The following is a 14330-nucleotide window of genomic DNA, read 5'->3' on the forward strand; positions in this document are numbered from 1 at the left end:
GAGGAGCAAGACCAGCAGTCGTCTCCAGGAAATGGCAGTGGGCCCTTTGCAGGAGTATTGGCCGCAAGAGGTGCCCAACAATTTTTGTAAATAGCCCTGTGATCTTCAGATGAAGGACAGTATAATAATTTAATTAATAAAATAATATGTAAGTAATACTGCTGCCGCCAGCCCTGACTGGCACTTTCAAGCATCTGTTGAAGTAGGCGCTTGCCTCCAAGGCCCAGCTGCTGCACATGGTTTCTCTCTCTTTGCCTTTGAACAATGAAGAATCCTGCATTCCTTGAAAGGAGAGAGGACATGCTACCCTTGTAGGATATCATGTGTCAGAAGGGAAATAAACAGATATTATTATTGCAAAAGGCAAATGCAGTTGGAGCAAACTTTATTGCTTGTGCATCCAAGCTTTCAGTTAACCTCATCTCTGATTTAAATATTGTCCCATGCCATTCCACTTTCAGCTTTGTTAAATTGGAAGAGAATGTGTTAATCCAGACATAAAGCCACAATCCTCTTATACTAAAGTAGCCCCATTAAAATAAACTGTACCAGTTTTGAGCAATAAGAGGATAGTAACTCTGGGAACAAACTTCAGTGATTTAATAGTCCTAGAACTGGCCACTCAAGAAGCAGTCTAGTATGTTTCTTTCTTATCCAATCTCATGTATTAGTTGTCACAGAAGTCTCCATGGTGAACCCTGACTTCTTTGCCATGCTAGGATCTGGATTACGACGATGGATTCTATTTATTATTTATTGTTCTTTCTAATAGCAAACTCAGGTGGTAAGTGCCGACAGAGATTGAGCTAAAACAAGGGCATTAGAAAATAAGATGGAGTGGTATGAGCATCCTCAGGGGAATCCGAAGTACAAAACATTAAAGGGGAATCCACAAAAACCAGCTGAGTGAGGATCGTACCAAAGAATGTTGAGTGTTAATGGAAGGAGGAAACCAGAAAACTGGGGGTTATGGGAAATTGATTACTCTGCTTGAACTCTTTATGCTCTCATACAGGAGGGCATAGCTTGCTGACAGAAACTCTAGAAAAGAAGAGCAATACTGCCAAAAGGTGAGATTACACTGTAACACCAGAATCCATATTAGGGAAATAATTTTATAATCAAATAGAATCATAGAATTGTAGTTTTGGAAGGGACTAAGAGGGTCATCTAGTACAACTGGCTGTTTTCAACTCTTTGTCTAGCTAGATGGTAAATAAGAAATTTAGATGCATGTGCAACTAAATTTACAAGCTAAAGCAAAAATGCAGCAGTAGGCAACACATGAAAAAATCCCTAAAGAGCCCGCTTAAATAAAACCAACTGCTGCATCCCATGTTGAGTTGTCAGGGAGCTTTCTGTCATTTTTCTGCACAATACTATACACATCTATTCAGATATACAGCTTCAGTCAATAGGATCTACACTCAGGTAAACCTGTATAGGATCACAGCCTTTAAGCTGTACTTATTTTGATGAGTGTGGATATGCTTTATTTAGTATTTTTTAGGCAGAGGCGGTTAGTTTTGGGTGGCATGGAAGGGCAGTAAATAGTTATTGGATTTATTATTACTGTATTTTTAGTGCCAGGGAAGGGCAGAAGAAGTGCTTAGAAATTCTGCTATAGGTGCCTTGATTTGGTGGGGCTGGGGAGCAAATTGTCTCGATTCGGCTGTGTTTTTGTTCTCTTACTGCTATTCATTATTCCTTATTGCTCAGACCTCCAGATGTGGCAAGGGACGTCTCAGCTGCTGGTCTTTTTTGCTGGTTGGTAATTCTAACACACCCAGCTTGGAAAAAATGCAAGTATTTCCAAAAAGTCACGGAATATGGAGGGGTTTTGTGTCGTTCTTATAATTTACGTGCCCTGCTGTAAGCCTCGAATATAAACCTCAAAGAGCTTAAACGGTGATGGTTTTTTTTTATTATTTTAACTGTCACGGTTTGGTGAGACGAGATTTTAAAAACGCATTAAGCAAACAAACGCATATTAAAAGAGGCGCATGTGTACAATGTATTCGTATGAAGGCAAGCAAAAACAGAGAAGAAAACAACCGTGAGGGGAGAGAGACCAAGGGGCGCGCCAGTCGCCGCCTCCTGTTCTCAAAGGCAGCCCGCACGGGCCTGTAAAGGGCTCCAGCTCCGCTCTTGGCACCCGCTTCCTTCCTTCCTGGCCTCGCCTCGGTTTCTATGACAACCACGGCCACCTCTTTCCCCCGCTCCCGCCCCTCTGCGTTAAGCGCGGCCCACGACTCGCCTCCGCCAATCACAGCCGGGGAAAGCGGCCGCGCGCCATGTGTGTTGTTATCCCGAGCGCTCACTGATGACGTGATGACGCGAGCGCCAGGCCATAACCCCCCATTTGGGCTTGGGCTGGACCCGGCGCCCACCCCGCCGCGGGCTGAGGTGAGTCGGTGTGGGGCGACTTGGCAGCAGAAGGCACTGAGCTCGACATGGTCTTCTTGCTATTCGGCGTGGTCTTGGCGGGGCCTTGACTCGGGGGGGGGGGTGTCTTGGGCGCACCAGACCATAGAGGGGCCTGCATTTCTCCTTTGCTCGTGCTGTATCCGAGGCCTGCTTTGCAGGTCCGTCCCCCCCGCCCCGGCCTGGCGTGGAGCTTGAGGGCTTTCGCAGTGAGCCTCTGTAGTCCTTCCGTTTGCCCAAAGTAGCACTTCAGGCTGCTCCTCTTTGGCATTCATAGCTCTTTCCCCCGTCAGCCTCAAAGCTCTAGTAGGCAACGCCTGTCCTTAGAATTCGAGTAAGCAAAGAAGGAAGATGCTTTGGTGCTGACTGTGCTTAGTCCCGTTAAGTTGGTGTCACCATAAGGTCAAGGAAAGGGAATTGTTTATCTCTTAAATAAAGGAAGCTGCGTTGTGCCAGGTAAGACCATTTGTCCGTTTAGTCCAGCATTGGCTACTCCAGCATTTCCCAACCTAGTGTCCTCTTAACTGTTTTGAGCTCCCAGTTCATCACCCACAACCAGCTTAGCCAATGGTCAGAGATGATGGGAGTTGCCCTACAGCATGTGTAAGCACACATGTTCTCCATCGCTTGTAGCAGTTGTTCTTCAGGATGTGAGGCATAGGTCTTTCAAATCACCTGCTCCCTGATCCTTTTACCTGAAGATTTCAAGTACTCCGTCTTGGATCACCTTCCTGCAAAGCATGTGCTGGAGTTTTGGTTCCTCTCTGATTGGTCTGCCATTAAGTAATTTGGGAGTATTATTCACTTCTATAGCTTGATGCTGGTAGAATTAACTCTGGTTGACTGTTACCTGAAAACTCTTGAGAGAGAATGAATGGGAGTAAATATGGCTTGCTACTGTTTCTTAACATATCTGGCCTTCACAGGAAATCAAATGAGCTTCCATATATGCATCGTATACAGAATTGCTGCCCTGTTTATGCTTGTAGAAAAAAAAGTGGAGGAGGATTAAGTATAGGCTTCAGTGTTGTGTGGGTGCACATCGGTTTCCTTCAACATGCAAGAGGAAGAATAGGTTGTCAATGTATAAAACAGAAAAACAAGGATGAAAAACAGCTTGTTACTTGTGACTGAAGTTTTCTTCCTACATGATCACTCCTTGTCTAATCTTGTCTTGAAAGCTTTAAAAATATGTGCCGTGGAATAAAACTTGTTAAGACTGTTTACAGAGAACAAGGGTTTTAATGGGCACTTCATTTTCTTGTGTTCTCATAGCAGTTTGAAACATGCTAAAATTTCATGGTACACATGGTCAACACCTGACTCCTGTGGTACTCTTGTAAACTGCCCTTTCAAAAATAGTCTCTCTCAGAGGAGCAGGGCAGTGGCCATCTCTTAGACTGTCCTGTGGCAAGCAAGATTTGGGAGGCACATGTGCTGAATAAGGGTGTTATCTGCATGGTTACGGTATAGTAAAGTTGCACTGGTAAAGTAATTGTACACCTGATCTTTAAACCTTAAAATTATGCATTATTGGCTTTTGTAATAAGTGCTGACGCACAAGAATTACCTGCACTTGAAGAAGTAAGAGAGGCCTGGACAAAGCCTGGTTTCCATGGAATTTGAGTGAAATTGATCCAGGGTCTGTGAGTGACGTTATACAGTTTTAAAACCACAGGACCTCTTTACAGAAAGAACCACTGCTTCAATCAGCTAGGAGACAACCTTTTTGCTTATATACCCACTAGTTTTCTCCTTGAAGTCAGTAGAATATCAGAGGCCTACTCCACAATAGCTTAAAGCTGGGCTTTCAGCATGGATGCTCCTCTTCTGTGGAACAGCATTCCTGTTGAGATATGAAAAGTGCCTATTATTTCATTTTTCCGTGATCGACTGCAGACCATTTTGTTTTGACAGGCATTTCCAACTGGGTGAAAAGATTTTAGTAACACTAGTTTTAGTAACACTACAGAATAAACACCTATAGTTTTCATCGTTTGTACTATTTTAAAAGCTATTTTAAGTAGGGTGTTGTTGTTTTTGTAAATTACCTTGGGATACATATGGAAGGTGATTAATAAATTAACAAAATAAGTGTAGTATTGCTAGTTCCCCCCACCCCAAGATGGTGACTGCCCCTTTCAAAGCTCTGATTTACTAAGAGGATGCAGTTGTTACTCTACCAGTCTGTTACCTACCTTCATTCCTGCCTGCAGTAGCAAGGTTGACTTTAGATATGAGAGATGGTGGCTATTGGTGCAGCTATTGCAATATCTCTCAATGCCTTGATAGTTTTAATAGGAGAGGCATCAACTCCAGATGAAGACCAGGCTATTCTGTTTGCATTCCAATCACTTCCTTATAACGGCCTTCTAGGCGAATATTGAGAAATATTTTACTTCCTTGGTAGGTTCTGGGACAATATCTGATTGCACTGACAAGCATTGTTTCCCCCCGCTTCCACCCTTGAGATTTGTGTAGGATTGGAAGGTAGTACCGTATTTTTCGCTCTGTAAGACACACCAGACCACAAGACGCAACTAGTTTTTGGAGGAGGAAAACAGGAAAAAAATATTCTGAATCTCAGAAGCCAGAACAGCAAGAGGGATCGCTGCGCAGTGAAAGCAGCAATCCCTCTTGCACTTCTGGCTTCTGGGATAGCTGCACAGCCTGCATTCGCTCCATAAGACGCACACACATTTCCCCTTACTTTTTAGAAGGGAAAAAGTGAGTCTTATAGAGCAAAAAATACGGTACATCTGAACTCTTCTGAAAGTACAGTTCTCAAAACATTTTCTTGTTGAAATTCTATTGCAGTCTGTGAAGGGTATGCACAGTAAATATTTTTTTATAATATCGTAAATTTTTTAAAAAGACATTTGAAGGAGGAATAAAAATTAAATATGATGACAGGTACCTTTAAGATGAAAACAGGAAAACTTGAGGTGCTAACTTTTCTCACAGCATTCATAAGGAAGAAAAGTGTGTGTGTGTGTGTGTGTGTGTGTGTGTGTATGTACACCAGCCGTTCCCAAGCTGGTGGCCCCCTGATAATTTGGATTGCAACTCCTGTCCTCCCAGACCATTGTCCACATTGACTGGAGTTGTTGGAGCTGGAGTCTAAAATGTCTGGAGGGCATTAAATTAGGGAAGGTTAGTTGCTTTGACTTTGCAGTGTGAAGAAAATATGCTCATCATTTTTTAAAGATTATTTTGAAAGGCATGCTTCTAACACACTGAGTAATGCCACACTTCGGATAATTTTCCTGATACTTTTGAATGCCAATTGTGCATGATTGATGTTTGTTACAGGTGCTTTAAAGTGACAAAGACATGTGGTAAGCCATCAGCAAAGGGTGGAATGTCCTCTACTCTGCAGTTGGCTTCCCCTTCTACTTCTTGAGCCTTAAGATCATTCCTGTCCTGTGAATGGAGGTTTAGGTTTAGCTTTAAAGAGATTTTTAGGATTAAATGTTAACCTTTGAACACTGACTTCCTTAAGCTTTTTGTTTTTTCAAAAGTGGAATGCTGCATTTCTTTCTGACACGCCTTTAAAATTCTGTTGTTTAGCTGCTCTTAGTAGATGGGATTCTCTTACGGTTGCTCAGGTTTCATGTACGTTTGAGGAAAGGTAAAATATACAATGGCAAAAGATGTTTGAGAAGATCCAGCAGCTTTCTAGTACTTTCCATTGAGTAGCTTGAGTTTAGACATCTTTTCCTCTCTTGTGGACCAGAATGGGAAAACTCAGACTGAGAAAGTGACATAATGTAGGCAACTTACCAAACTCCTGTCCAGCATTTTTTTTAAAAAAATAATAATCTTCAAACACTGTAAAATCAAGCAACCTTCTGTGGTGTGTTGGGATATAGGCGTGCTTTTCTCTTTTGATCAAATGAATGGAAGGTCCTCATTTTCCAAAAAGTGAGCCAATTCAAAGATCTGTCTGAAAAAATGATGAGACTGGTAAAATGTAATTCTGGCACCTAAGAATTTATTATTCTATTTGAAACATTTGATGCTTAATTCCTAGGAATCTGAAATATTTTAAAACCCTGATAAGGAAGGTTATTTGGCAATTTAATATTAGCCCAGCAGCAGAAAATGCTAAAGCTTGTAATGGAATTTTGTACCTGTGTAATCTGTATAATGGTGATAGTATTGTTTGAGAGTCAACAGTTTCAGCATTCAGCATCTGCAACCCTAGCTCCAGCTGCTAGAAGGAACAATAGAGAAAAGAAGGTGCCAAACCAAACTGTAGGTCAATATGCTGATCAGCCAAACAAATAGATAAATACTGAGTTCACTTGGAAATCTCTTGACTTCTGTGAAATTTACTTTTTTTATTATTGATTTTAATTCGTTTTGCTACATCAAACATTAAAACAAACGAAGAAAACATACATAACACATACACTCAAAAAAGAAATACATAAAAAAGAGAAATAATAATAAAGAAAACAAAAGAAAAAACATCTCCTAACATAAGACACCAACAAATTAACTTACATTAACTAAATAACAAATTTACTTTTAGTAACTATGCTAAGCTAGAAGCCTTAATGCCTTCTAGTTATACAACTGCTAGACTCCATTGCATTCCCATATTCTTTTTGCAGAAAACATTCGCTGTTCCAGCATCAATTTCCTGTCTTCAGCTTCATAAGTAACCTATAATTTGGGTGCAGATGCTCATGAAATGTGAGCACTTCATACCTGTGAAGTGATTCTGATGACTTTCTCCCTTTCTCACAATATCTCTGCACATTTTTGGATGCAATTAATTAACTTACAGGTTTTCCTCTACTGGAGATTGTATTAAGAAAGCTCTAGCCAACTGGTTTCGGGAGGACTTGGGTTGATATATTGAAACAGTTTGAACTGTATATGTACTAAAAGTTATCTTGAGATGCTCAGAATTGTTGGATCATTTTATTTTTAACTTGATGGAGTTAGCACAGAACTAAGAATGTCCAAGTCTTGGCTTATCAGTGGAAGTACTGATATTGTGGCATTTCTTCCTTTGGTTTCATGACAGAGCTGTGGTTTAAAGCACACTTACACTCCCCCTTCCTAATTATATTTTCTGGGAAGCCAAGTCTCCTGAGTCATAGTAGAGATAATTTCCAAGTGATTGAATAAGCAGGAGAAAGAATTGAGGTTATTAATATGGTTCAACTCAGACATCATACAGAGGTATGGTTTGTGTCAGTCTTCCTCCAAGCTGGTGTCTTCCAGATGTTTTGGACTACAATTCCCATCAACTCCAGGGATGGTGGAAGTTGTATTCTAATGGGTGCCAGGCTGTGCAAACCATGGTTTGCAAATCTACTTCAAACTGTAGTTATTGATTCTGATTTGTTGGTGATCACAAACTGTGGTTTAAGAATTCAAATATTGCACTAAAACCTGAATTAAGCTTATGTGCAGAAAGGAAGGGGGCATTTATTGAATAAATATAGTATGCTCATCTCTCTCTCTCTCTTTCTACTCCAGCTTCCTGGGATGTCGTGGAGATTGGAATTGTTCCAGACATGCTTGCTCTGGTGTTGCTCTGGGAGAACACCTTGATGGATGATTAGTACCATTCAGTGATGGGCTGTGGGACTAGCAAAGTACTTCCTGAGCCTCCCAAGGATGTTCATTTGGATCTCGTTAAAAAGGTGGAGCCATATACTGGTTATAAAACTGACATATATAAGCACTTCATCAAGGGTGATGGAGATGCCATCAAATCTGCTATCCCTTCTCCTCCACGTCACACTAACCCACATGTGGAACAGGCAGAGCCTCGCAAGAACAGAGTGGCAAAGTACCGTGCAAAATTTGATCCCAGAGTGACAGCCAAGTATGATATCAAAGCCCTGATTGGCCGAGGCAGCTTTAGTCGTGTAGTACGGGTGGAGCACAAGGCTACCAAGCAGCCGTATGCAATCAAGTTAATAGAGACTAAGTACCGTGAAGGAAGGGAAGTGTGTGAGTCAGAGCTGTGTGTGTTGCGTCGTGTTCGGCACACCAATATCATCCAGCTCATTGAAGTGTTTGAGACTCAGGAGCGTGTCTACATGGTGATGGAATTGGCCACTGGAGGGGAGTTGTTTGACCGAATCATTGCCAAAGGTTCCTTCACGGAAAGGGATGCTACCCGAGTGCTGCAAATGGTGTTGGATGGAGTTAAATACTTACATACATTGGGCATAACTCACAGGGACTTAAAGCCAGAGAACTTGCTCTATTACCACCCAGGCATGGATTCTAAAATAATGATCACAGACTTTGGGCTGGCAAGTGCTCGAAAGAAGGGAGACGACTGCTTAATGAAGACTACCTGTGGGACACCAGAGTATATTGCCCCAGAGATCTTGGTCAGAAAGCCCTACACAAACTCAGTAGACATGTGGGCACTGGGTGTGATCTCATACATCCTACTAAGTGGGACTATGCCTTTTGAAGATGACAACCGCACCCGCTTGTACCGGCAAATTCTGAAAGGAAAGTACAGTTACTCAGGGGAGGTGAGTGTGTCAAGGTTCCAGCAAGGGAGTGCCTGTTGTGTGATGGTCTGAAATCTCTGGTCTCTACAGGAAACACCCTCATCCTTAAATCTTGAAGCCTACTGCAACCCTGGTCCTTTAAAAGCTACTGCTTTCAGAATATATAGTGTATGTTTTTCTGTTTCAGAAATTAGGCCCCCTTTTGCACAAAATGTCTTACAAGAAACAACAACAATGAGGTTGTCTGGGTGAAAGCAAAAATAACAAGTGATTTCCAAGCAGTGGGAATCTCTGCCCCTGCTAATGGGAGGTGGTAAGGCCAGGCTTTTTCAGAAATGGAATTGAGAGTCATTTATCCATTTTTTGGAGATGTATTGCATTTCCTCTAAAGAAAAAAAATCCTCTCAAAATGGATTGCAAAGAAGAAAAATGTAAAAGAAGTATTAAACTAATACAAAAATTCTTATTTTTCTTACATAAATTAACATTATTTAACATTTTAGAATTGGGATGGTTGGCTTTTAAGCAGCTTGGGAGGCCTCACTCCTCTGGAAGATAGAAGAATGCATGGGAGCTCTGCCAAGTCTTTACAACAGCTTCAGATGGGATGAGTTGAAAAGCCATTCCCCTCTAGGAGTCTGCCTGTCCTCAGGAAAGATGGAGCTAAATCTAAATTCTGAGTCTTGTCTGGTGCTGTTCAAAAGACCAGTGGACCCTCCAGAAGTTGTTGGACACCAGCTTCCATGAGCTCTGGCTAGCATGGCCAATGGCCAGGGCGAATGGGAGCTGTTGTTTAGTAATATTTGGAGAGGCACACATTCTCTGGAGAGGCAATGCTTTAGAGGCTATTTCTAGGAGGTGCTGGCATGTATCAATTAAATCTGTCATTGTACTGCTTTGGTCTGCTTCATTGTGTGCCTTATGGTTATAGAAAGAAGAATATATGAATGTAGAGATAAGTTCTATACTTCCTTCAATAAGTTACACTCAGAAATAGAAATAATTCAACTATTACCCCTAGTGGCATCTCAGCAAGAACTGAGCCAAATGTTTTATATGTGTAAGAGAGCAATTTTTCAGTCGGGGGTTGAGAAGTGACAGTAAAATAACTGACTGAAAAACAAATGAGGTACTTGCTAGTTCTCAGGCTGTGGTGACATTTCAGTAATGGATGAAGAGTCCTTTTTATATTTGGGGTGTAATGTTCTAGATGCTAAATCAGGATATAAGTTGCTTTTGAAAACATTGGGGCAATTTTCATGGCTGTGCAGGTTTTGATAAGTCTTCCAAATAATGTGCAGTTGGTCACTCTTTGATTTGACTTGTAGCTTCTGTATGTTTGTGGCTGGGTTGTGTTAGGCAGTCAGATTTCACAAGCAAGTAGGTAACCTACAGTAAGTAGGCACCCCATTTATATTCTGTAGAGTAGTAGTAGTAGTTGTTGTTGTTGTTGGTTATTTTACCATGCCTGTTTTGCTTCCTGTAGACCACAGCCAGTGAATCCAGATGATCCAACTAGTTTCCCTATTTGTGAATTGTGAATGAATCTGACAGCTGCTATGTCCTGGCACTGATTTAAGCAACATGTTTCACAGTGTTTAGGAATGAGTGATAATCAATGGAAAAGTAGGTCAAAGAGCTGTTAGTGGGTGGTAGGCTCCCAAGCTCCCACAACACCCCCCCCCCAATAATGGGTGTCTTGAAGAAACCATGCTTCTGCTAACCTGATAAATCTTGGAGAATCAGTTTTCTTCTTCTTATCTTTTCTGGTGTAATGGGAAGAAATCAGCCATAAGCTTGTTTAATCACCGGCCTTCCAAAAACAAATTAAGAGAACTTTTATTACACAGAAATCCTTTAAAACTGCACTGGATGCAGCTGTGGCAAACTGAGTGTAAGATTGAGAATGCGGGAGAAAAAGGCTGCTACAGAAAGGCCCCTACCCCCCTTTTTAGCTTTAACTCTGTGAAATGAACACACTTTTATCTGACAGTGGCACTCCCAAGAGGTATGTCTGTGGAGATCCGATCATAGAGTTATAGATTCGCCTGCAGTGACCCTCTGGGCTAAAGCATAAGAAATGTGCTTTTGAACCAGGGAGGAGAGTGTCTGCTAACATAGGCTCTCATAGAATTTCACAGGCAGAGAACTTGCATCATAGAAGAATCCAAAAAAGGTTAGATGTTTTTCCTTCTCTTCTTATCCCCAAAAGAAAAGGTGTACTTTCCAAGACAAGGCTTGCCTCAAATGCTGAACTGAGATTGTGGAGTCCTATTGAGAGAGAGTGCAAGAAGATCAAACGCATCCATTCTTAAGGAAATTAGCCCTGAGTGCTCACTGGAAGGACAGGTCGTGAAGCTGAGGCTCCAATACTTTGGCCACCTCATGAGAAGAGAAGACTCCCTGGAAAAGACCCTGATGTTGGGAAAGATGGAGGGCACAAGGAGAAGGGGACGACGGGACGAGATGGTTGGACAGTGTTCTCGAAGCCACAAACATGAGTCTGACCAAACTGCAGGAGACAGTGGAAGACAGAAGTGCCTGGCGTGCTCTGGTCCATGGGGTCACGAAGAGTCGGACACGACTAAACGACTAAACAACAACATTGAGAGAGAGAGATGTGAAAGCTGATATTCAGGCTGACTTGTGAAGTATTTCCATTTTCTTTATGAGAAATGAAGAGAGCTTACAATTTGGGTTCTTTTCCTGGAGCAGAGTGTGTGTTTTCAAGAGGCTAGTAGGCAATTGATGGGAAAGCTATACCTTAATAGCTCATTTAGGTCCTGCTGACCTCAACTACTCTAATTATCATTCTCTGGCTCCTGATGGTATAGAGGTGATGGCAAAGGCATGGTGTTTAAGGCAGTCTGGGGATAAGTGACTTGGCAAGCCCTTTTGATGATGTTAGCTCCCTAGGTAAGGGTTACAATGCTTATCGAAGCTGGATCAGTACAGCCTATCCATCAGGAACTAATTGTGTTCTCCCCTGCCACCCTGCTCCCTGCTGCTCTTTCTTTGCTTTATCAGGGCTTTGCTAAATAAGCTGAAGGAGCTAGTTTTACTGTCAAAAATCCTACAGGTAACATAGCAGAAAACTTCTTCTGTTCTAGTGTTTCAAATAGAGAGGAGAGTTCACATGCTTTTCAAAAATGTATCCTGTCACTCTTTTGCATTTCTGATTTGATGCTAACAAACTAGAAGGCTTCCAACTACTTAAAAGTTGGAATTCAAGGGAGAAGTAGCTATTTGCAGCTTGGCATAATATGTGGAATACAGGTACTGGAGGCTGTTGGCCTGTGGGGAAACTTAGTGCTTGGGAGCTGGTGTAGTGTAGAGGCTGATGTATAAATCAGGAAGTCCCAGCTTCAAATGTCACCTCTACCTTGAACTCATTAAGCTGCTTTAGGCAAGTTACTTTCTCACGGCCCTGGTTCTCCCATCTACAGTATGGGGGATAAAAACGCAGACTTAGGATTGTTGTAAAAATTACTGGAAAATATACATGGAACCAAGGATCTTATACCAAGTCAGGTGGTTGTTTTACTCAGTATTGTTCACAATGATTGGCAGGCAGTCTCAGGCAGGATTTGTTCCCAGCTCGACCTGGAGATGCTGGGTATTGAACCTGGGACCCTTCTGCATGCAAAACAAATGATATACCTCTGAGTTATGCCTACTTCTTCTTGAAAGCACTTTGCCAATGTTAAAGTACTAAGACTTGCAACAAAATGTTGCAGTGTATCATCACCTTCAAGGTTCCAGTCAGCCATGTCTTCCACCTTTATTTTCCATCTTTTTGGGCAGGAGGTTATCTCCGCAGAATCTTTGCTGCTGTTCATGCCCCTGCTGAGTCAAGATCAAGATGTCCTTTGGTCACAACAGTGGCAATGCTCAGGCCAGAGTCTGTTTCTGTTTCTAGTTGAATGCTACCATGTCATGCATCACCACAGTTCCCCATACCACTGCCATCCTGTTCCCCAAGCTCAGGTCACTATTCATATCTGGAATGATTCCCTCTCTTCCTACCGTTTGTCTTGAAACAGGCAGTGTAGTGCTGTAGAGAGTTACAGTCCTGGCAAGCTCTGAGTAATATTTGCAATAGTGCATGGAGCCTACGTTTGACAGAGTGGCAGGCAAACAGTTAGTTGTTTTACTATTATGTTCACCCATAATGGAAGCCACTAGCTGCATGTCATAAGAAGAGGAAAGAGCCAACGGCTCATTTAATCTAGCATCCTATTATCCCAGAAGCAGTATATGAGTGCAGCATCACTCTCCCTACTTGTGACCTAGCAAGCTGTATTTAGAGCCTTCAACAATGAAGACAGAACATACCTATCATGGCCAATAGTCACTTATTAATTTATCTAATCTTGTTTTAAAGCCATGAAAGTTGATGGCCACCAATACATAATTGTGGGAGTGAATTCCAGTGTGAAGAAGTACATTGCTTTTCCTGTGCTGAATCATACAACATTCAGCTTCCATTATGAGAGAGGGAGACAAAGTTATGTCTATCCAATTTCTCCAACTATGCTGCCATGCATCTTAAATGCTGTCAGTCTGGCCTCAGTGGCTCAGCCTTTCAGCAGCCCCTCCTAGAAGGCATCGTAAGAGTTGACTGGTACTCCGGCAAATAATTTTTGCATAGAACAACTTGGAAGTTCGTTTAAATAAATTGCATCATTTTTGTATCTTCAGTTCTACTTGCCCTCACGTTCTTTGGTGCCTTTCGCTTGAACTGCTGCATTCTCAAATTCTTCCGTATATTGTTTGTGTTTCCTGGCTGCTCTGTCTCTGTGCTTGTTGTCTTAGATCCAGAACATTGTAGTGGTTAGAGTGTCAGGCTAGGAGTGGGGAGAATGCAGTTGAAATTCTCACTGAGCCATGAAGCTCACTGAGTGCCATTGAGCCAGTCAGTTACTACTGCATTTTTTGCTCTATAAGACTCACTTTTCCCCTCCTAAAAAGTAAGGGGAAATGTGTGTGCGTCTTATGGAGCGAATGCAGGCTGCGCAGCTATCACAGAAGCCAGAACAGTAAGAGGGATTGCTGCTTTCACTGCGCAGCTATCCCTCTTGCTGTTCTGGCTTCTGAGATTCAGAATATTTTTTTTCTTGTTTTCCTCCTCCAAAAACTAGGTGCGTCTTATGGTCTGGTGCGTCTTATAGAGCAAAAAATACAATATTTCTTTTGAACCTAGCTGACATCTGAAGAGCATTACAAAGATTATTATTAAATTTTTATACTGCCCTTCATCTGAATATCACAGGGCAGTTTACATTATAAAAACACAAAAACACATACCATAAAAAGAAAATAAAACAATACCTGCCATCGATGGTTTAAAAGACCCTAGATTGTTTAGGAGAAGAGGGATGTTTTGCCTGACACCTAAAGATAGTAACAAAG

The 14330-nt window shown here is 41.9% G+C and overlaps 1 protein-coding gene across 2 annotated transcripts in view; it reads left to right on the top strand.

Annotated features, from left to right (window-relative positions):
• The first annotated feature begins 2285 nt into the window (after nt 1-2285).
• Nucleotides 2286-14330, top strand: part of PSKH1 (protein serine kinase H1) — a 32964-nt gene continuing 20919 nt past the window's right edge. Inside the window, exons 1-2 of one of the 2 annotated variants that reach the window (XM_083752267.1) lie at nt 2286-2406; nt 7921-8939. In XM_083752267.1, the coding sequence (XP_083608393.1) occupies nt 8019-8939 (921 nt within the window). In that variant the 5' untranslated portion in view covers nt 2286-2406; nt 7921-8018. Of the gene's footprint in view, nt 2407-2552; nt 2881-7920; nt 8940-14330 lie in introns of those variants that run through there. The other variant, XM_083752268.1, reaches the window with a different exon arrangement.

This window comes from Podarcis gaigeae (genome assembly GCF_964106915.1).
Source record: "Podarcis gaigeae genome assembly, chromosome: 8".
NCBI classification, from domain to species: domain Eukaryota; kingdom Metazoa; phylum Chordata; class Lepidosauria; order Squamata; family Lacertidae; genus Podarcis; species Podarcis gaigeae.